The following is a 24567-nucleotide window of genomic DNA, read 5'->3' as shown; positions in this document are numbered from 1 at the left end:
AGAATGCCATGTTTAACTCATTTCTTCATTTTACAGATGATACTCCTACACACATGACCTCAATTTTCCCATCTTCCTAGCTCAGTAAGTTTCCTTTGCCTGCACTTGGAGACATAAGGCAATACAGAAGAAAATGTGAAGGCAACCCTCTGTCTTTGTTGTCTCAAACAACAACAAAAAAAGTGTGCCCCCAAAGACAATGGACCCAAAACCAACTTCTTTTTGGATGCTATGCTCAGACCCCAAGCTGATCATATGCTACCTGGTGAGTCAGTGACAAAGCACTAAGACCGGGGAAGAACATCTAACAATCATGTTGTCACCAGGCAAGTAAAAAGACTCAGTAAGCATGGTGCTTGGTATGGGGCAGGGACAAGCTGAACATCTTAAAAACCACCTCTAAGCTCCTGATGGCCAGAGCTCATACAGCTCTGCTTGGATTTGTCTAGAACCACGGACATATTAGGCGTGATGCTCTCCAATGATGATGATGAATAAAGCATATATTTTCAAAAGCGCTGAACATTCTATCTGAAACTTTCAGGGATGTTTATAGAAGATGCCACCTTTACCCCTAAATTGTGTGTCTTTTTCTTTTCAGAACTTGAACTCTTTACCACCCCCATCTGCATTTCTCTAGTAGTCTTGATGTGATTAAATGTAACAGAAATTTCAGCATCCAGGAATAGTAGGAATCATCTGAAATGAACATGCCTCGCTACATGTTCCTAAAGCCCTTTCACACACATTTTCTCACGTGGGTATTACAGTGTGACCATGCAACACTCACTGTACAGGAGTGCTTAAGGATAAAGGCCTACAGGTAGAAAATGAAAGCAAAAATGCAAAAGTTTTGGTATTTGGAAATGCCTCCACTCTCTATTCCCACACAAAAGGCAAATGAGATTCCACCTGCTGACTTTCCTTTCCTGCCTGTACCTCACTCAGGCTAATGTCAGAACAAGCTGGGGGAAACGGAGAGAGAGAGGGAGGGAGAGAGAGAGAGAGACGACAATCTCACCTCTTGGCAAAGCTCAGCTTACTGAACCCTCTTGCTTTCTGCTGGCTGTTGATTCAGCAGAAACTACTGCTGCAGAATTCATAATGGTGATTTTTAAAGGCCCCACTGATCGCATTGCTCGCCCCACGTGTCAGACTCATTCACTCGCCGCCCCAACACTGTTTCCCGAGCCACCTTTTTATATCTTGCTAATGCACTTCCAGAGGGAGAGAGGGTCACCCTTTAAGGAACGGGCCTTTTGGGCTTTTGATTGTCTAACCAGGTAACCCGGCCCGGGAGATTAACGGGCAGGAAATGAAACCATGCCCTCCCTTGCAGCCACTGAGAGACACATCATTCCGCTCAGGGAGAGGAGGACCCACGGTCCTCTTGGGCCCTCTTCTTTCTTACCTATCCCCCACTCCACTACCCCTGCATATATATTCGGTGAGGGGTCATCTGCTTTTGGGAGCGGGAGTCATTTTTCCAGCCTGGAGCCCCACCCTGAAAATCCTCATCCCCGAGGGCCATTTTAACTCCCGTGGGCGCCGGGTCCACCTGCTGCTGAATACCCAGCTCGCCTCGCCGAGCCCGGATGGATGTGGGGCGCCCGGGCAGCTGCCCCTGCGGGCCGAGCCCCCGCCCCAGCCCCGGGGCCCGGAGGAGTCTGCGCCGCTACGCGCCCTGCCGCCCGCGGAGCTCAGCGATCCGCAACTTGCGCCCGGCCCCAGCGGCGGAATGCGGTGGGGCTGGCGTTACCTTCGGTCGCATAGCTGTGGTCGCGCAGGAAACTGTTGTTGATTTTGCGGGTATCAATGTCCTCCTCCATTGACAGCAGGCTTACTTGCGTGGGAACCAGAAGCCGGCAGACAAGTATCCATGTTCCCTCCCCGCAGCCAGTCTCACAGGAGAGGGGGGCAGGGGAGCCAGTGGGACTGCACCATGGTCCGAGCCTGAGGAGGAGACGGGGGAGGCGGAGAGAGAAAAAAAATAAAAACCCGGCAATGGAGCTGTCACCTCCTCCGCCCGGGATCTCCGAGGCTGCGGCGGCTCCTCCCGCGGTGCGCTCACTCCAGCTCCAATTCCCAGCGAGGATGCTGCGCCTGCCTCCGCCGCCTCCGCCTCTGGGGTGCCAAGATGCGCCGTGCCCCGAGGGGTCTGGTCCCGCCCGCCGCCCCGGGAGGCGCTCACAAGCGGGGCTGGGGAGATGCCCAACAGGTTCCCCTCATTGGCAGCCGCTCCGAAATGCAAAAAAGATCCCTCCTCCCCCCTGGGAGAGCGGGCAGCCGCGACAAAATGGTGCCTTTCTGGACCCGAGCTGCAGTGGCGAGATGGCAGGGGCAGGGTTCAGGCTGGCCCGGCCGGGAGGAGGGTGCTGGTCCCACGGGAGGGCGGCTCCGGCTGGCGGGGGCTCGGCAGCCGGTAGGGAGCTGGGCAGGGCGCTCAGCGGCCGGCGCCAGCGCACTCACCCTCACACCCACACGCGCGCACTCGCAGCTGCTGCTGCTGCAGGAGGCTGGTGCATTAAAGGCGAGGCTCCTCCCAACCGCGTCAGCAGCCCCAGGACTCTTTCCCCAGCAGCGGTGGTGGCTGAGGCAGAGGCTGCGGCTGCTCTCTGCTGCAGTGGGGCGCACGCAGCCGCCAACCCGCACCTGGGCAGCGAGCATCCAGCTCCTCAGGTTGACGTGAAAAGCGTAGACGCGCTCTTCTGACCTCCCTCCCCGCCCAGGGCCACGCAGCTCAGGGCGGCGTTTACTCCGGCACCCAGAGTCCCCTAGCTCACCGCCTTTCTTCAGACACCTGTGCTCCAGGATAGCAAAGAGAAGGTTCCCATGAGCAAACAGGAAGTCTACATCTCAGCTTCTTTTGCTCACCCTTCTATCAAGCACACGGTCCCTGGATGAAGGTCAAGGGTGAAGCCTGGGGTTCGAAGCCTCACCCAGAGAGCAGAGAATGCTCACAGCCTAGCTTAAGCCCTTCCCTGGGTTAGGAATAAATGGGGAATCAGAGGCCAGAACTTTTCTGCGGATCACTTCTGACTTCTCCCTTTCGAACAGAGTCAAAAATAACTTTTAACTGGGGGTATCTAGCAGATACCTATTCTATTCTAGCAGAAGGAGGAAGCGGGTCGAATTATGAATCTAGTCAACATGCTCTGAAAAAGTCCATATTCCCTAACCCTTTGCACTCAGTTTTGGTCAAACTACTCCAGCCCCTCCGGTGGGTTTTGCTTGCTAAGACACAGCACTGCAGGAACCGCTGACATTTACTCTCCCGGTGAAAGGTACATTGGAGCCCTGTGCCCCCAGAGCGCCACTGTTTCCCAGGAGGAATTTCAAAGATCCAATGAATATCAAAAAGTGGCCTGTCTTCCTGCTTCACCTAGGAAGAAAATACAGAAGTCCACCCCGCCCCCAATTTTTCCTGAATTGACAAATCGCAGATTTCATATTTGAAAGAAAATGAGATCATTACTGTTATGAAACAACAATCATTTCTGAAGCAACCCAAAACACTAGAAAGTCAATTTGGACAAGAAACGTCCCTGATTTCCTCTTGTAGAAGGTATTCATTTCAGTGAGCGTCACTGCAGGGGAGAGACATCAGCGAATGTTTTGCTCAGTTAAGCTCCACAAGTTTAGCTGTATGAGCCCAGAGGGATCTGTGAGTTAATTATATACATACAATGCTTCAGCTAACACAATTTAGAAAGTATTTGAAGTTCAAAAAAAAAAAAAAAAGGGAAAACAAGTCCTTAACTGAGGTTGGGAATTGCCATTAGACTTCCATGAAGAAAACATTCTTCTGGCAGGTGAAAAATGGCAAGGTCCTCATCTCCAGAAATCAACTGCTTATCTCTGGGAGAAGATAGAAGAAATATTCTTTGATATATAATATTCAGCTTACAAAAGATTCCATTTAATTCTCATCTGGTGATTAAGTCTTCCCTACTTCTTTGTCTGTGTGTGCCAAATTCACATATGAAATTCCAGGAAGAGATGAAGACTGATGTACAAATTGATGTAATCCACTTCAGTGCCAGTTGCCATGGCTTGTTCTTCCACGTTATGAGTCGCATCCATCACCAAGACTCCAGTGGGCAGCTCATCTGTAGTTATATAGTCCAGCTTCTCTTGCAGATTGGCATAAAGGGGTAGGGGGAGGGGGAAGAGGGGGAAAAGCTTTAAATTCATCTTAAAGTGGTGAGAAGGTATCTTGCTTTGAGTCGAAATGACCTTTAGTTGCCACTGGAGACCTTGGAGTAGTATTTGAGATGAAAAGTGAAAGAGTTAGTTGCTCAGTTGTGTCCGACTCTTTGTGACTGCATGGACTGTAGCCTGCCAGGCTCCTCAGTTTATAGAATTCTTCAGGCAAGAATACTGGAGTGGGTAGCCATTCCCTTCTCCAGGGGATCTTCATGACCCAAAGGATTGAACCCAGGTCTCTCACATTGCAGGCAAACTATTTATTATCTGAGTCACCAGGGAAGCTATTGTTTCCCCTATCTTCCCAGAAGGCGGGCTATATTGAAACAGAGTTACAAGATCAACCAGGAAGGCCCAGGTTTGTTAGCCAGGCTGTGCCTGAGAAATTTTCCACTGTAACCAATGGTAGAAGTGTCCATGCCAGAGATCAAACCCCTGGGTTTACTAAATTTTCCCTTTCCTGTTTTCTGCAAAATTCCTCTTGCATTTATTTTATTCAACAGTAAAGACAAGTTTTTTCCTAAGACACAAGTTGTGGGGAGGCAAATTAAATGGCTATCCATTAAGTAGATTAAGAAGACTCCAAGATTTCTATTTTGTGAACCATTCTTTTCAACTATGGACAGTGGGGAACTAGCCCCTCCAACCAAAACCAAGAAAAATACACCTGTTGGCTTTGTTCTTTAACACAACAATGTGCAATAAAGGAGCTCAGGAAGTGAAGGAAGCCCTGTGTAAGCCAGTGGTTGTAAGAGGACTACACAGACCATTTCTCAGAAGACTCACTGACCTTCTTTCTGTTCCTCCAACATGTCAAGTTCTTTCTAAAACCTTTTGGCATTTCCCCATGCCATTCATTTCCTATTCCCCTTCCTTGTGTTCCTGGCATTCTTCACCATTGCAGCTGACCTGTCCCTACTTTACTGAGGCATTCCTTATCCTCCCCATATTCCCTTCCTTTGGAATTTTTTTGTCTGTACATCTTTTTCTTCTTCTTCATGGAACATTTGCATTTTGTAATAGTTTTTTACTTATAATTGTCAACCATTCCACTGTATCTCTGCTATTAAGTGTCTAGCACTTCAGTTCAGTCACTCAGCCGTGTCCAACTCTTTGTGACCCCATGAACCACAGCACACCAGGCCTCCCTGTCCATCACCAACTCCCGGAGTTTACCCAGACTCATGTCCATGGAGTCAGTGATGCCATCCAACCATCTCATCCTCTGTCATCCCCTTCTCCTCCTGCCCTCAATCTTTCCCAGCATCACGGTCTTTTCCAATGAGTCAACTCTTCACATCAGGTGGCCAAAGTATTGGAGTTTCAGCTTGAACATCAGTCCTTCCAATGAAAACCCAGGACTGATCTCCTTTAGGATGGACTGGTTGGATCTCCTTGCAGTCCAAGGGACTCTCAAGAGTCTTCTCCAGCACCACAGTTCAAAAGCATCAATTCTTCGGCACTCAGCTTTCTTTGGCACTTAGTAGATGCTCAGTTATATTTACTGAATGGAGATAAATATTTCATAAATGAATGAGTAAATTACTGAATTTGTTCAGTCATATTTAGGTTTTAAAGCTCTACTTTTATTAAAACTCTTGCCCAACAAGAAAATGTGTTGTGAGTAAATTTCTAGATTGTAATGCCTATTCATATTGGAAACAATTGTCCTACCCATTCCTGTATGCATACGCACTGAAAATACTTACTGAGCACTTAATACATGACAAGAATTTTTGTAGGTACTGCGATACAGTTAGAACAGAGTTCCTTTCTTTCACAAAACTGAAATTCTATCATCTGATTTTAGAAATATGAGCTTTCTTAGAAATACAATGTGCATTATAAATTAACAGACTAGAGTATAATATTAAGTGCCAAGGCTCTGCTATCAAGCAAAACTGATTTTCTGCCATTTATTATTATGTCCTTGAGCAAAGTTGCAAGATTTCCCAACCTATGTTTTTTAAATCTATAAATTAGAAAGAAAAATAATACTACTTAATGTAGTTTCTGTGATGATTAAATGATAATACTTGGAAAGAGTATACGGCTATGACTTGTTGAGTATTATACTATCATCATCACTGTCAATATTGAACAAATATTTAAGCACCTGCCATGTTGGCCACTGGGATAGGTCTAGAGTTTCAGCAACATCAGTGCTGAAAATGTATTGTCATCTCTGCTGTCATGGAACTTAGTATCTAATTTATGGTTTATGGAAAGGGGGCCCACAGGCTGCAGAAGTGGCAGCAGAGAACAGTCTGAAAGGCTGACCAAATTCAGGCTTGTGCTGTACACAGAAAAGGCCAGTTACAAATACACAGCCCTCTTAAGTTACACAATGCATCATGACAGCACGGGAAAACATTCTTTTTCTCATCATCTTTCATATGTTCCCCCCACCTGAACACTCTCACATACCTCCCGCCCAGTTAGGTTAGCACTGCCTACGTTAGAAACCCTTTGTAGGTCATGCTATCCAATTAGCACATTAAATATCTACAATTTTATTAACATCTTTGACTTAAGCCAGTCTAGAGATTCTTAATATAGGCTAAAGGTATCAGACAGTCCTGGTTTTCTGTCTTAGCTCAGGCATTTATGAATTTCATGACCTTTGGCAAGTAATTCAACATTCTGAGCCTTTGTATTTACAACATTGAAAGAAAATAATAGAAACCACTTCATAGGGTTGTTGAGTGGCTTCAGAGACTGTGTAAGGAAAGTGCTTAATACAAGCTTGGCCCATAGCCAGCCCTCACTAAAATGTCCCTTTGGCCCTCTGGTAGTGGCTCACTGGGGTCTCTGTCTGCAGAGAATTGGAGAGATGCACTACCAGTCAGTCAGATGTATGGACACAAGTGACCTAGAAACCTGAGTTTAACCACCTAGCAATCTGCCTTAATGAGCCCTAGTCACTAGAAATAGGAGATCCTTACTGTCCTATAAAAAGCCCTTTATAAGCCAGGAAGTCTTGTGCAAAGGGAAGGAATCAGAATTATGTTTTCTTGATTTTCACATATGTAAGTGCAGGCCTAATCAAGTTTGTCTATCAGGGAATTCTATGGAATCCCTCTCTAGATCACAGAGCCCCAAAGGCACAACTGCCTCTCTGAGATGGTTTGCCACGACCGCCCAGAGGATGATCTCTTGAGTTTCTAGCAAGGTTTGCCATTCCTTTTTGTGCGTGTTACAGCATGTAATAAATACCACATGAGTGAGCCTTTGGCATTGGCATTTAACCTAGGAAAAGAAAACAAAACATCTTGTTCTCAAAATGTATTAATTCTAGATTCTGGATATACTTAATGGATTTCACTGAGTACCATGTTCCCTCAGTTATCCAAGTACAGAAACTTATGAAAATAAACAGTTATATGCAGGAGCTGGGAGGTGCTGGCTGTTGAGAGCTGATTGTGTCGATTACACACATCTTTTTATCTTTGAGTGACATCATGTTAGTAGCTTAAAATCTGAAATCTGCCATGGTGGGATATTTATATCATGGAAATTAAAAAAACCTATATAAATCAGTGCTTTGGCTTTGGGGCGGGGGTGGCAGAGAACTGACTTGTAAACATTTACTACTATAGCCAGTTGAAACACATGAATTGTTGATATATCTTTCTACTTACATGTGTTAATCTATACAAAGTTCCTTTCAGTTCCTCAACACTCAATCTCCCAAACTGTCAAATTTCAGAACATTTCACCATCCGATCAAATAACTCTTAAATATCCTACCTTTACCATAAAGCACTTCCATATCCACCAGAGGAAACCCGATGCCTCTGTTTGAGCCCCTCTAGGCTGGTTATGAAATTGCCATGACAAATTTGTGAGTGATGGCCCCTGCAAAGCTCCTAGTTCTGATGATGTAAGGAAAGTGAGGTACGTGCTCTCTCTCAATGAATAGTTATTTTCTGCTGTTTATGCTCTATTGTCACTTCATTTTGCCCGTGTTTCACCTCAGTGCAAAACAAAAACATCCACTGTGCCTGATTTCACTGATAGCACTTGTCTAGTTAGGATATTGAAGCAATGACAGAAAAGGTACAAAAATTCAAAAGTCCAGATCTGAGAGCCTTTTCTCATTCAGTCATTTAAGAGTTAAACTTGGACTGTCTTGTAGGTTTGTATTTGCCTTATATTTGTTAGGTGCAAGGTAAGGATTTTTGAAACCAGTTTAGCAAATCTAAAGTGGTATATTGTCTAGTACCTGATGACATGTCTCAAAGAAATAGTTCAGGATAATTTAAATAAACCAAAAAATACATTGGGAAATGTCTTCAAATTTCTTTAAAATGCACCAAGCAATAACACATTACAGAATTTATCCTAAGAAGATAATCATGGATATAGGGCAAAAATTTAGCCATAAGGATATTTCTCAGAGCACTGTTTATAATCACGGAAACCTGGAAACAAGCCTAAGTGCCAACAATAGAATTGAGAAATTATTGAGCCATTGATATAATATTAACACCTAATGTTTCTTGAGCATGTATTATGTACTAGGCACTGTGCAAAGGGTTTCACTAGCATTATTTTATTTAATTCTAACAACTGCCCCTATAAGGTAAGGTATCTCCATTTAACTGTGGCTAGTCAAGATAAATAACATACCCAAAGTCAAACAAATAGGAGCCTGGCTGTGCGTGTGTGTTGGGTGGGTTGAGGTCACCACAGAAACTTGGAGGTCTTTTTCCAAACCACCCATCACTGGAGGCTGATCTGTACCTCTTAAGAATGAATAGCCTCTCAGTTGAAAATCACTACTATTGTGTTGGTGAGGAGGTGGCAAAATTGGAACCCTCACACACTGTTTGTGGGATTGTATAATGGTGCAATCACAAATAGTTTGGCAGTTCCTCAAAATGTTAAACAGAGTTACCATATGACCCAGCAATTCCACTTCTAGTTATACACCCAAGAGAATTGAAAACACATATTCATACCAAAACTTGTAGATGAGTATTCATAACAGCATTATTCATAATATCCCCAAAGTGGAAACAACCCACATATTCATCAACTGATAAATGGATGAATAAAATGTGATATATTTAAAAATAATTACTATTTAGCTATAAAAAGTAATGAAGTACTAATACATGTTACAACATGGATGGGCCTTGAAGACATTATGCTAAATAAAAGAAGCCAGTCACAAAACACCACATACTGTATGATTCCATTTATGGGAGATGTTCACAATAGGCAAATCCATAGAGACAGAGTAGATTAGTTGCCAGGGGCTGAGATGGGGGAATAAGAGTGACTACTTGTGTGTTTGGGATTTCTTTTTAGAATAATGAAAATATTCTAAAATTACTTAAGGACAATAGCTGCACAACTTTGAATAGACTAAAAATTACTGAATTAAATACTTTAAAAGATGTTTCAAAAGGCACAAAGTTCCGGTTATAAGGTAAACTAGAGATGTAGAGTAAAATATAATAAATATAATTAACACTGCTTTATTAAACAATCTGCCTGCCAGTGCAGGAGACAAAGGAGACGCAAGAGACATGGGCTTGATCCCTGGGTCGGGGGGAGGAGGAGGAGGAAATGGCAACCTGTCCAGTATTCTTCCCTGGAAAATTCCAAGGACAGAGGAGGCTGGCAGGCTATAGTCTATGGGGTCGTAAAAGTCAGACACAACCAAGCACACAAACAACGCGCATGTTGCATATGAAAGTTAAGAGAGTAAATCCTCATTACAAGAAAAAATGTTTTTCTCTTTCTTTCTGTATCTATATGAGATGAATGTTCACTAAACTTACTGTGATCATTTCATGATGTCAGTCAAATCATGTGGTACCCCTGAAACTTATACAAGGCTGTATGTCAATAAAACTAGAAGAGGAAAAAGAAGTGTTTCAACAAAACTGTTATTAAAGATTAAAAAAACTACTGCTGTCATAAACTGTTATTACCTCTAGGAGGATGGTATGTCCCTCAGGTTATTGTTAGTGCAGAAAAATTTGAAAGTATGTAATGGCAAGGATAGATGTTCATGTCACATTGTTTGAAAAAGTCAAAAAACAACGTATACTGACTGATCCCCTTTTTTGGAAAAAATGTGTGTATAACAAAAGGAGTACATGAAGATGCTTGAGAGTGGTTAAGTGTGGCTTTCTTTGTGGTTCATATTCTTGTCAAAGAAAATTTAGAACACGATCACTTTTATAGTAAGAAAATTTTAAAAATTTATAAGGCTATGAAATACTTTTTAGGATGAAACTTTGTACTGAAAAAAATAAAAAATCATTTTGTGCACACCAGAAAAATGAGAGACACTGATGTAAATATATATGCTACCAAACACACAGAACAGTTCTACCCAAAAGAAATACAATACAAGCTATATTAATAATTGTAAATTTTCAGGTTGCCACACTAACAAGTGAAAAGAAACAGATGAAATTAGTTTTAATCTTTTTTAAAATTTGGGGGAAATAATTTAATCCAATATATACCAAAAACATTAATTTCAGCATATACAGAATACAGAAAAATTAACAATATATTTACACCCTTTTTATAAGTCTTTGAAACCTGGTATGCATTTTACAACAGATAGCACCTCTCCAAAATACACACATTTCTAGGGCTCAATAACCACACATTCCTAGTGGTTACAGCACAGGTATAGAGGAACTATTCCAGAAGTATTATTCCATTCACAATGTGTTTTTTAAATATATTTAATTGGAGAATAATTACCTTACAATATTGTGATGGCTTTTGCCACACATCAACATTAGTCGGCCATAGGTATACATGTGTCCCTCCATCCTGAACCCCTTCTCCCACCTATCTCCCACCCCATCCCTCTGGGTTGTCACAGAGCACTGGCCTTGGGTCCCCTGCTTCACGCATTGAACTAGCACTGGTCATCCATTCAACATACGGTAATGTGTATGTTTCAATGCTATTCTCTCAAATCATTCCTCGCTCTCCTCCCACTGAGTCCAGAAGTCTGTTCTTTATGCCTATGTCTCCTTTGCTGCCCTGTATGTAGGATCATTGGTACCATCCTGCTGCTGCTGCTAAGTCGTGTCAGTCGTGTCCGACTCTGTGTGACCCCATAGACGGCAGCCCACCAGGCTCCCCGGTCCCTGGGATTCTCCAGGCAAGAACACTGGAGTGGGTTGCCATTTCACATATATGTGTTAATATACAATATATTTTATTCTGTATATATCTTTCTCTCTCTGACTTAGTTCACTTTGTATAACAGGCTCTAGGTTCATCCACCTCATTAGAACTGACTAAAATGCGTTCCTTTTTATAGCTGAGTAGTATTCCATTGGGTATGTGTGCTGCAACTTCATTTTCCATTCATCTGCTGATGGGCATCTAAGTTGCTTCCATGTCCTAGCTATTGTAAATAGTGCTGCCTTGAACACTGGGGAACATGTGTGTCTTTCAATTCTGGTTTCCTCGGTGTGTATGCCCAGTAGTGGGATTGCTGGGTCATATGGCACTTCTATTCCCAGTTTTTTAAGGAATCTCCACACTGTTCTCCATAGTGGCTGTACCAGTTTGCATTCCCACCAACAGTGTAACAGGGTTCCCTTTTCTCCACACCCTCTCCAGCATTTATTGTTTGTAGACTCACAAAATGAGTTTTATCACATTATTTCAAAGGAAAAATTTTCATCTACCAAGGACTTGAACTACACTGTGGGGAACTAAAACCAAACTAAGTAACTTTAAACTGATGAACCTCACAACTATTTAAAGTAATACAAACTAAATATGAAAAAATATATAGAGAATTTCCTAGTAGTCCTGTGGTTAGGACTCTGAGATCTCACTGCCAAGGGCCCAGGTTTGATCCCTGGTCAGGGAACTGAAATCTCATAAGCTGAGTGGCTCAGCCAAAACTTTTTTAAAAAATAAAAGAAAAAATATATAGACACACCCACATATATACATGCTGTGCTGTGCTTAGTCACTCAGTTGTCTCTGACTCTTTGCAACCCCCTATATACCTCTCTCTTTCTCTCTCTCTCTCTCTCTCTATATATATATATGTAATAGTAAGTTGGAACCCAATCTGCATTTCCCCCTAAACCTAGTAAGCTGAATTAACAGAAGGATAAAAGATCAAGATTTTAAAAGCACTAAAATGACATTATAAAACAATACATAACAAATAGCAAGAAAGATGTAATTCAGTCAGCATATAATTACCATCCGAATAGGCCAAATGTTTAGCTCAACACCTATGGCTTCAACAGCAGCCAGTAGAAGCAGCCACATAACCAGATGTTACTACTGAAAAAGGAATTTTCAAAGCTAGGTATCTGGCCTCTATTATGGCCATTAAAGGTGGAGAAATGTAAAGGTGTAGTTATGGGAATCCAGCTGAGAATTTAAATTAGAGTCTTTTGGATTGGATCAGAGAATGGAACTGTGTGGTCACGTGATGAGTGGTGTGATTTCTGAAGACTAACCTAACCCCATGGCCTTTAACACTTGCATGCAGTTTTGTGTGTATGGCTGAACGCTTCTTCCTTCCTAAACACACTTTCTTCACTGATTCCCGGGTATTAGCCTTTCCTGATTCATCCTCAAAGCACATTCCTCTGGGTCACCTGCAGCTCCTCCTCACTGCTTGCCTTCACCTCTCCAGACACCCTGAGTTCAAAGTTCTCAGATTTCTCTATCCACAGTCCCATCCAAGGTGACCTCATCTTAGCTGGCCACTCACTAGACAGTAAAATCTCATAAATATCGAGCATGGACCTCTCCACTGACCCCCAGGCTAGTAACACCGAGAGCTGACCTGATATTTCCCTGATATCTACCAGGTAGCCCAATCCCTAAATCTGCCCCCACCAGACCAGCTCCACTGCCTGTTCCTGGATTTCTCTTTCATTCCCCACATCCTTCCAGTCCATCAACAAATCCTGCCAACTCTAACTTTATCCAGCCTCCAGCCACTCCTCACCACCTCCATGGCTACTACCACGCTCCAGCTACCATCGCATCTCATCATGATGGTCTCAATAGACTCTAATGAGTGTGTGATCCCTACTTCCCCCTCCTACAGAATAGTTTCTGTGCAGCAGGCAGAATGGGCCTTTTAAATGCAAATCACTTTGTCACTTTTCTGCTCCAAGCTCTTTATTGGCTTCCTACACATTCAGGGTAAAACTTTCTTAAAATGCTGGAAAGGTTTGGCTCTAGCTGGAGCTCTATCCTTTTTCTATTTTCACTTCTCACCCACAGCTACCAGCTCTTGTCTCAACCCCACTTCTTCCCTCTACCCCACACATAGACATAGTTTTTGCCACACACATCAGGAAGAGCAGTGCCACCCCAGGTCCTCTGCATCTGCTTGTTCTCACTGGATTGAGTGCCTTCCTTCCATCAGCAGCCTAGCTCAGAGCTTCACCTCACTTGGGTGTCACGCCAGAATGGATTTTTCTAAGAAGCCTTTCTTGACTGCTCTGTATTAAATAAAATAGAAGCCATCTCTCCCAGCACTCCTTATTCCCGTATTGCTACCTGACAGTGTATTTATTTGGCTTTGGTTATTACATGAGAACATAACTTCTGGGAAGACCTGCCCTCTATCTAGCCCTAGAGCAGTGCCTGGCACTTGCTGGTTACTCTTATGTACCTTGAGAAATAATGAAACAGTCAATGTATGTTTGCTTAAAAATGGATCAAACTGTGTGTGGGGATATCAATAAACAGTAAATCTAGGATTCTTGAATACTAAAGAATTTTTCCTTGCCCAAAGAGAGGCCTGGCTTTTGCCCTAAGCTTCTGGGATAATCTGTGTTGGGCGTGATAATAGTGTCTTTGTCTCGAGTGGGAGATGCTCCCTCCAACAGTTCTATGGTGGGGACTAACCACAGCAGAAAGACCATGTGATTTACTGTGGGGAATTTGGGTCAAGCTGCAGACAAAGTTCAAACAACGTGGGCAATCAATGAAGCACGTCTATTATATAATGGAGCTCCAATAAACACTCTGAACACCAGGCTTATGTAAGCTTTCTTGAGTATCAATACTTTATTCATACTGCTATACATCAATGCCAGGAGGGTAATGTGTCCTGAGAACAATGGAAACTGTAAGTTTGGAACCCTCCCCAACTGCCCTAATGTATCTGTTTCTTTGGCTGATTTTAATTTGTGTCCTTTCCATGTAATCAACTACAACCACGAATATAATAGCTTTCTGTGAGTTCTCTGAGACCTAGTGAATTATTGAAACTGAGGGTAGTTTTGGGAAACCCCTCAGATTTGCAGTTGATGTCAGAAGTGAAGACAGTCTTGGAAACTCTGCCCTTAAACTTTGCAAATTAGCTAACTCCTTATTTGTAGAACTCAGAGTATAATACAGTATATGCATTAAGACCCCAATTTTATAAAAATAAATTTGTGCATATGCCAAAAAAATTAGGTAACTCCAGGTCATACCAAATACATACTCAACAAGGTTCATGGTAAACAGTAGCTTAGGGAATTCCCCAGTGGTCCAGTAGTTAGAACCCCATGCTGTCACTGTGGAGGGTCTGAGTTCAACTCCTGGTCTGGGAACTACACAGCCCAAGTCAGGGAACTAAAACCCCACAAGCCACATGGTCAAGAAACAAACAGAAAAAAGGTGGATGAGAGATCATTAGTTCCAGCCCGTACGTTTGGTAATGAAGAAACTGAAGCCTACAGAAAAGAACAAACTTGCCCGGTTCACCTGGTTGGCAGACAAGGCGCCCAGAACCGGGTTCCTGAATCCCACACACACCCTCCACAGACTCCCCAGCTGCTGTTTCGGGAGACACGACCTTTTCTTAAGAAGCTAAATCAAAAGTTATTGGACAGTGAAGTCGACCTTAACTCCTCAAGACTTTAAGGTCAATATTAAGGGGAGAAATTATGACTCTCTTTTAAAAGTCACAGGAATATAGAGAAGAGGGAACCCTCTTATGTTAGTGAAAACATAAACTGAAGCAGCCACTGTGGAAAACTGTGGGAATTCCTCAACAAAATTAAGAGGAGAACTATCATATGATTCAGGAATTCCACGCCTAGGTATTTATCCAAATAAAATTAAAACACTAGTTAGAAAACAGGTATGTACCTCTATTTTCATTGTAGCATTGTTTACAACAGCCAAGATATAGAAACAACCCAAGCGCCCATCAACAGATGAATAGATAAAGACATAGTATACACACACACACACACATATAGTAGAATATTACTCAACCTTAAAAAGAATGACATCTTGCCATTTGTAACAATACAGATAAACCCAGAGAGTATCATCTTTAGTGAAATAAGTCTGACAGAGAAAGACAAATACCATATGATTTCACTCATACATGGAATCTAAAAAAAAAAAAAAAAAAAAACCCAAAGCAAATGAACAAATGTAACAAAATAGAAAGAGGCTTATAGATTCAGAGAATAAGCAGTTAACAGAGGAGAGAGATGGGGGGAGGGGAGAAATAAATGAAAGAGATTAAAGAGGTACAAGCTTTAGTTGCGAAATAAATGAGTTGTAAGTATGGAATACATAGAGTGGAGAGTATACTGGATAAGTAATTTGTCACATTGTTGACCGATCACAACTAGACTTGTGATCATTTTGAAACGTATAGAAAAAATTACTTTGTCGCATAACCTCAGGAAGTAACATAATGTTATAGGAACAATTATATTTCAAATACAAAAAATCACACAAATAAACTTACAGAAAAAGATCAGATTTGTGGTTACCAGATGTGAGGAGTAAGGGAGGTGGATGAAGGTAGTCAAAAAGAAACTCCTATTTATAATATAAATAAGTACTGGAGATATAATGGCTTCCCTAGTGGCTCAGAGGTAAAGAATTCATCTGCAATGCCGGAGATGCAGGAGATGCAGGTTTGATCCCTGGGTTGGGACGATTCCCTGGAAGGGGGCATGGATGGTAACCCACTCCAGTATTCTTGTTGGGAAAACTCCGTGGACAGAGGAGCCTGGTGGGCTACAGTCCACGGGGTTGCAAAAAGTCAGACACGACTGAAGCCACTGAGCACTCATGCACGCAGAGATACAACGAACAACATGATCAATATAATTAACCCTGCTGTACATCACATATGAAAGTAGTTAACAGAGTAAATCCCAAGAGTTCTCATTATGCAATTTTTTTTCTATTTCTTTAATTTGGCATCTATATGAGATGGTGGGTAATCAATCACTAAACTCATTGAGAAAATCATTCCACAGTATGTAAGTTAAATCACTGTGCTATACACCTTAAACTTACATAGTGCTGTATGCCAATTATATCACAATAAAACTGGAAGGGAAAAAAGTCCCAGCGTCCAACCCTGGATATAATTGAAATAAGCAAGCTCCTTGCTCCTCTTGATCTTCTTCAGCCCCATTTTCTCTCCCATGAGATGGGTCAGGGAAGAGCTACAGATGGACCTTATACCGCCCACCCCCAACCCCAATCCAAGGCTGCAGATGCCTTGGAAGAAAGCCTTTCAGTTTACTGAGTATCATCACTAATCGTCTTCTTCCTATACCACCACATTCTGCCTCATTCTCCTTCTTTGGAATGAAGTTTCTAACTATAGGCACCTTTGGAAGCTATAAGACATATCACAGTAATCTTAACTTATTACATGGGAAAACATTTTGATAAGTTCAAAGTGCTATGCAAACAAGGATAACACCCTGGCCATCACTATACTAGAGAGATAAATTATAAGAGCTGAATTCAAGCACTACTTGGACCTTGAACTTGGAAGCAAGTTTGAATATATTTTAAAACTCAATAAATATTTATGGGTATCATACAGAATGAAAATATCAACAATTGTATTAAACATCCTTCAAACAGAGACCTCTGTAATTTCCATTTGGCATCTGAAGCACTACAAGGATAAACAAAGTATGATAATCAAAGTTTATGAATTAACATCTAAAAAGTAGCATAAGGCCCTGAGCAGTGACTTTAACATGTTGGGGGTCACAGGTCCTTTCTGAGAATTTAATGAGGATTTTGAATTCTCTCCTCAGAAGAAATAGTTTAGAGTATTTCCTGCTTCCAACTGCTGATTCATTACATCTATTTCATAGACAGAAAAAGGAGAAAAAAAAGACCTAGGAACAAAGAAAGGCCACAAGTTGAATGCAAGTTCAGAATTACACAGATACTATCCCCCACATGGTTTAGTCGCTAAGTCATGTCCAACTCTCTGGCCCCATGGACTGTAGCCTCCCAAGCTTCTCTGTCCATGGGATTCTCCAGGCAAGAATACTGGAGTGGGTTACCATTTCCTTCTCCAGGGTATCTTACCGATCCATGAATCACATAGAGTTTTATAGGGAGACTAATAATAGCTATCACACAGATAGCACTCAACAGCAATGATGCAAGGCCAGATAGGAGACTCCCTTCTCAGATGGGTCAGTCAACTGTAAGAGGAGAAGGGTTGAAGGTGGAGCTCTTGAGTTCCAGACAGCTTGAGTTCAAATCTTGGTTCTGTTATTTCCTAGCACTCTAATGTTGGTCAACTTAGTTAATTTCTCTGTTCTTCAATTTCATTTGCAAAATACCAATAATAGTATCTACTTCATAGGGTTGTTGTAAATATTAAATGAGTTCTTATATACAAAATATTTTAAAACAGTCCCTGGCACATAATGATGTTAAACAAAGCTAAACAATGTTAGCTGTTGTTAGGAGGCACTGCAGACTGTCATTATTACATGCTCTGATGTCTATATTCACACCAGATTTATTCACTTTTCTGGTTCTCATTCTTGAATTGCTTTGCCAGATGTGCTTGTTTTAAAAGTTAACTCAAATACATGGTTTCATTACAAGCAAATGTGAAACTGTTCATGTCAGTGGCTCACGATGGAGGCATAGATTCATTCAACATCAATCATGCACTACCTTTCTGCTGGGTGATTAGCACCAGTCTTTTTAGGTGTTGGAAAGAGACTCACATCCAAGTTTCAGAGGTCAATGCTAAAATTTATGTGCCCATAAGAGACTAATCAAGTGTGGATTAACCACAATGTAAGAATTTAGAGGTATTCACCTGGGCGAGAATGGACTCAACATGTATGATGGACAAACGACACGACTTGATCGAGCTCTGAAGCAGGCCTAAGTATATAATTTGTGAATCTTGATCCAACATAAAAGCACAGGACCCTCTATTCAAAGAGTATAAGGAATTTCAAGACTTACAGCAGAGTTTTAATACATAGAAATGACATACACTGGATATGTCACTGCACCATGGGGCTGGCCCTGCCTTGAAGGTTGGGAGGACTCATGGAGAGATGCCAGCCGTTAGCAGATGACACTTTCCTAGTCTATTGGCCATGTTATGCACATATCTACCTCTGTGTCCTCTCTTCCACTTTTTCCTCCTAGCTAAAAATATTTTGCTTATTTTTTTTCCACTTAGAAATGTTCTAAGTATTCATTAAATTCCAGCTCAAGTCTTAGTTTAGAGGGCTTCCACAATAGCTCAGTGGGTAAAGAATCCACCTGCAATGCAAGAGACACAGGAGACTCGATCCTTGTGGATTAAATCCCTGGGTTGGGAAGATTCCCTGGAGGAGGAAAAGGCAACCCACTCCAGTGTTCTTGCCTGAAAAATCCCATGGACAAAGAAGCCTGGCAGGCTACAGTTGCAAAGAGTCGAAACGGCTGAATGACTAAGCATGTAAGATGTAATGAAGAGAGTCCTGGACTTGAAATTAGAAGACCTAAGATCAAGTCTGCTTTTCCCTGGCTCTATATATGTCACTTATATGCATTAAAGCTCTGCTATTAGTCTTGAAATTCCTTATTCTCTTTGAATAGAAGGCCCGATTTTATGTTGGATCAAGCCTCACAAATTATGTAGCTAGTTCTGCTTCAGAGCTCAATCAAGTATGTCATCTGTCCATCTTACATGCTAAGTCCATTCTCGCCCAGGCGAATACCTCTAAATTCTTACATTGTGGTTAATCAATACTTCATTAGTCTCTTATGGGCACATAAGTTTTTACACTGACCTCTGCAACTGAAACGTGAATTCCTATCCAGAACCTAAAAAGGCTAGTGCTAATCCCACAGCAGACAGGTAGTGTGTGTGATTTGAATCAGAGATCAAATTGCCAACAACTGTTGGATCATTAAAAAGCAAGAGAATTCCAGAAAAACATCTATTTCTGCTTTATTGACTATGCCAAAGCCTTTGACTGTGTGGATCACAACACACTGTGAAAAATTCTTAAAGAAATGGGAATACCAGACCACCTGACCTGCCTCCTGAGAAATCTATGTGCAGGTCAAGAAGCTACAGTTAGAACTGAACACAAAACAATGGACTGGTTCCAAATCAGGAAAGGAGTATGTCAAGGCTGTATATTGTCACCCTGTTTATTTAACTTACATACAGAGTACATCATGCAAAATCCCGGGCTGGTTGAAACACAAGCTGGAATCAAGATTCCCGGGAGAAATATCAATAACCTCAGATATGCAGATGATACCACCCTTATGGCAGAGAGTGAAGAGGAACTTAAAACTCAGCATTCAAAAAATGAAGATCATGGCACCTGGTCCCATCACTTCATGGCAAATAGATGGGGAAACAGTGGAAACAGACTTTATTTTCTTGGGCTCCAAAATCACTGTGGATGATGAGTCATGAAACTAAAAGATACTTGCTCCTTGGAAGAAAAGCTATGACTAACCTAGATAGCATATTAAAAAGCAGAGACATTACTTTGCCAACAAAGGTCTATCTAGTCAAAGCTATGGTTTTTCCAGTAGTCATGTATGGATGTGAGAGCTGGCCCATAAAGAAAGCTGAGTGCTGAAGAATTGATGCTTTGAACTGTGGTGTTAAAGAAGACTCTTGAGAGTCCCTTGGACTGCAAGGAGATCCAACCAGTCCATCCTAAAGGAAATCAGTCCTGAATATTCATTGGAAGGACTGATGCTGAAGCTCCAATACTTTGGCCACCTGATGAGAAGGGCTGACTCATTTGAAAAGACCCTGATGTTGGGAAAGATTGAAGGTAGGAGGAGAAGGGAACAACCGAGGACGAGATGGTTGGATGGCATCACCGACTCAATGGACATGAATTTGAGCAAGCTCTGGGATTTGGTGATGGACAGGGAAGCCTGGCATGCTGCAGTCCATGGGGTTGCTAAGAGTCAGACATGACTGAGCGACTGAACTAAACTGAAGGTCTGGGCAAGTCTCTTGACTTCTCTGATATTTAGCTGAGGAAACTGATTTTGAAAGTGTCTGATAGGATGAAGAAGGATCAAAAGTTATCACAAATAGACAAGATCCTTGAAATAGAGATTTCTTATATCGATAAAGTGCTTCAGACTTTTTGATGAAGACTTTCCTTAGTGTCTACAAGCTATAAGCAGCATTTGCATTGAGTGTCCCAATATATTATTAAAACACACAAGGACACGTGTATGCCACTGCTGCCCCATCTTTGACATGTATGAATTTGAGGTCTTAGTCTTTCATTCGAACTCTCAAGACCATCAAGCTTTCAGTACCCTCCCAATCCATCCTCCTCACTAAGAAAGCACGATCTTTATAACTGATATATCTGGTCCTCTCTTGCCTGCTTTAAATCCTTGAGTGGTTTCCCATTGCCTGGAGCAGAGTTTTCTAAATTCAATGGTGTTAGTGTTTTCTGAGGTACCAGTCAGTGTTCCAGGAAAAGACGTATGGAATTTGAGAAAAAATAAAATGATAGATCCTTTTGCTGGATTTGCAATGCCCATAAAAAAACTCAGAGATGTGAGGTGGGAGGGAGGTTCAACATGGAGCAGATATAGGTAAACTTATGGCTGACTCACATTTATATAGCAGAAAACCAACACAACATTGTAAAGAAATCATCCTCCAATTAAAAAAATTTTTAAAACCCACCACAGCAGAATATTAAACATAAAACTGTCAATAAGAGGTAAATTTATATAAAATACATAGATGAGAAAACAAAAATGATTTTACAAATACCTAATGTAGTGCAAAATTAATATGAAAATTAATTCTAAAATTAAGCCTATACCTGAATTATGAAATGAATTTGTCTTTGGAAACATGGGGAAAAAAGCTCTGAGAAATCTTGCAACAAAGTTTTGTTGTTGTTCAGTCATGTCTGACTCTTTGTGACCCCATGGACTGTAGCATGCCAGGCCTCCCTGTCCCTCACTATCTCCCCCAGTTTGCCCAAGTTCATGTCCATTAAATTAGTGATGCTATACATGAACAGTATTAAAAAGGCAATAAGGTTAATTTTGTTTAAACCAGAATTTTCCATATTAATTTGACCCTATTAACATTCTAGAGGAAATTTATATTCTACAGAAAAACTTCAGCAAACACTGGGGTGGAGGATGACAGACTCTTCAGCTTGGTTTATAGAGCTTTCAGAAGCCCTGGATTTCTAGCTCATCGTCTGCTGTCTCCTCCACAAGTCCTATGCTCCAGGAACAGTGGGCCATTTCTAAGTTTCTTGAAGAACTTTGAGCTCTGTGCCTGTTGTGATCTCTCCCAAGAATGTTTCCTGTCACCCATCCCTCCACTGATGCTGTGGAAATTTGTTATTCATCATTTCAGGCTTGGCCCAATAGCCCTGCCATGTCTTCACTGACATACTTGGTAACCACTTTGTCTCCTGTTACCAGTGGCTAACTGCTTCTATGCAACTTTGTCCATAGTAATAATTGCTGCTGTTATTGAACATCTCTGTGCCAGGGATTTAGTTCTTAGTGTAGTACAGGCAACCCTACAAGATGATTAAAATAATGTCTACTTTACAGATCAAGAAACACACAGATTAAGAAACTCTTTTTTCTGTGTTTTCTTTTGAGTGGTGCCCACTGTCCACAGAGCTGCCCAAAACAGAAAACCATCCTTAACCAAAGACATTTTTAACACCTTTCCTTCTACTGTACAGTCTAGCCAGGTCCTATAAACTTCCCCTTCCTAGTGGCCACAAAGCCTGTCCCCATTTACTGATTCACTCTGCCATTAGTTTAACCTGGGCCATTATTTTCCCTCAGCAATGTCTGCAGTAGCTTCTTAGCCAACCATCCATAGTCCATGTTGGCATGGATATGATCATTTTTAAGTACAGATGTGGTCATGCCAATTCCCTGCTTAAATTTCTTGAGTAGCTCCCTGTGACTATCGGGGGAAAAATATCTAAGATCCTCAACACAGCCTAAAGGACCCTTTAAGGACTGGTTACTGCCTGCTTCTTTTCCCTTCATTTCATCCAATCAGGTCTTCATTTCATCCAGTCAGGTCTCACAATCTACTCTGCAAGCCTCCATGAGTTCTCAAGGTTTCTTGCCTTGCCAAGCATTCCTTTGCCTCTGAACCTGTGTACATATGTTTTCTTTGGCTTGAAATTCTCTTTCTTCTCATCCTCATCCTGGTAATTCATGGCAAAGATGAAAGCTTTCCCTCTGTGACCCTATAGCACCCAGGCATCCTTTTCTCTTTTCCTGTGACATCTTTGGGACCAGAGTCTGTGGACATATTCACTGTTGTATCCATACCTAACATTGTGCCTGCCACAGGATAATGGCATTCATCTGTTGACTTCTTGAATGAATAAAGGGGTGAATGAAAGCCAAACTAGAAAGGCAGCTTGGGATATTACAAGAGAAGGAACTGAGAGCTTTATCACACACATCCACTCCTCTTTGTCCTCTAGGTCAAAATACATTGTCCTTTCAACTCCCTGAAAGCACACACTCAACTGTAGGGCCTTTGCATCTGCCTGGAAGGCCCCTTCCTCTTCCACCCAGAGTCTGCCTCCTTACCCTTCACATTTCAGATTAACCATCCTTTCAGCAGGGAAAGATGCTTGTCAGTGCAAAGTCAGCCCCTCTCTATGTTATTCCTCTAGCACTGGGCATCTTTCCTGTATCATTCTTATCAAAATGTAGCTCTATGTTTATGTCTATGACTGTTAATTTACCAGTGGTTTCCTTCAGTAGCCAGTAAACTCCAAAGGACAAAATCATGTCTGTTTTTCATTCACTATTTGTAATCCTAGTGCCTAAAGTACAGTGCCTAAAGTAAATATATTTTGTTAAATACATGAATTAAAAACTCTGTCTCATCAGCAGTTAGTTGGCTCATTTTAGCACTGTGTATACGGTAGGGCTCAATAAGTAAGAGTTGTTTATCAAATGAAAGATTAGAACTGATTTTTATTCCCAAGCTTGTAAATAGCTGTTAGCTAGTATGCTTGAATTCAATAAATTCATTTCTACAAATTTAGCAATATTTGCATATATCCATGCCACGTTGTAAATGTTGATAGATTTCCTTGAAATGAATATAAATATTATCAAAAGAATCCCTATCTTCTTGGCTCTTGGACGTAACTGTGTTAAGCAAATAAGGAGCCGCAAAGTCTATCTCTACCACAGGATAGGACAATAGCTCTAATTCACAGATTACATAATGTGCCCATAATTGGGAGACATCAAAACCTGTCATGTCAGAAATTAGCCAGTGATTCTTCAATAAGTAATTATTAAAATGGCAAAACAAACAGTCTGGAGGAGTCATTACTGCTTGTCCATTCACTGGGGCTAAATGATATTGACTAGATGGTGGCCTGGCTCAGTTTTGTAATCCTCTGAAGGGTGAGTAAATAGAATAAATGTAGACTCCCCACCCGCCGCAAAAAAAAAAAAAAAAACAAACCCAGAGGGACAGAGAGAAACATTAAAGAGAATTAATCTGAAGGTGAGTAGGGTTACACAGCCTTCACAGAGTCTATGAATAAGTACCCTTTTCCCTCTTACTTTAAAGAAGTTGGTAAACAATGAAACTGTAAAAGCTGTTTACCTCAAAATCAAATCTGAAGCCATTTGATGAGTTTTTACCAAAACCAGGCATTGTCCTCATTTCTTTATGTACACATTATCTCTCTCACTCATGACCACCCCATGAAGGAGATAATATTAGTATCACTTATTGGTGAGGCAACTAGGGCTCAAAGATGTTAATTATTTTAGAGCAAGTAGAATGGGGCAGGCCTGGGGTTCAAATCCAGCTTGACCTGACTGTTAATCAACAACTCCATCATAGTTGCACTTATAAAAAAATATGAAGAGCTATTAATATAATCCCCATCATTCTTTGAAAAGAACACCTCAACAGTCACTGGAATAATTCTCTCAAAAAATCTGTTCAGTTTAAAGGATCTTGTGAAACTTATGAAACTACAAATAAATCTTCGGGCTTTTTTGTTTAAAATTTTAAAAAATCCATTTCTGTGGGATTTTTTTTTTTTTGGTGATTCATTTTTCTATTAC

General features: G+C 41.5%; 1 protein-coding gene across 6 annotated transcripts in view; it reads right to left on the bottom strand.

Moving 5' to 3' along the window:
* Window positions 1–24567, bottom strand: part of PPP2R2B (protein phosphatase 2 regulatory subunit Bbeta) — a 482191-nt gene that overhangs the window by 317633 nt on the left and 139991 nt on the right. For 2 of the 6 annotated variants that reach the window (XM_040239786.1, XM_040239792.1), the window contains exon 2: window positions 1760–1953. The exons of 1 other annotated variant lie outside the window; for it this stretch is intronic. In XM_040239786.1, the coding sequence (XP_040095720.1) occupies window positions 1760–1953 (194 nt within the window). Of the gene's footprint in view, window positions 1–1759; window positions 2400–2469; window positions 2711–24567 lie in introns of those variants that run through there. 3 more of the 6 variants (XM_040239788.1, XM_040239789.1, XM_040239790.1) reach the window with 3 other exon arrangements.

Source organism: Oryx dammah, unplaced genomic scaffold, assembly GCF_014754425.2.
Source record: "Oryx dammah isolate SB20612 unplaced genomic scaffold, SCBI_Odam_1.1 HiC_scaffold_5, whole genome shotgun sequence".
NCBI classification, from domain to species: Eukaryota; Metazoa; Chordata; class Mammalia; order Artiodactyla; family Bovidae; genus Oryx; species Oryx dammah.
Note: the sequence above shows the minus strand (reverse complement) of the source record. Positions and strands in the feature narration are given on the sequence as shown.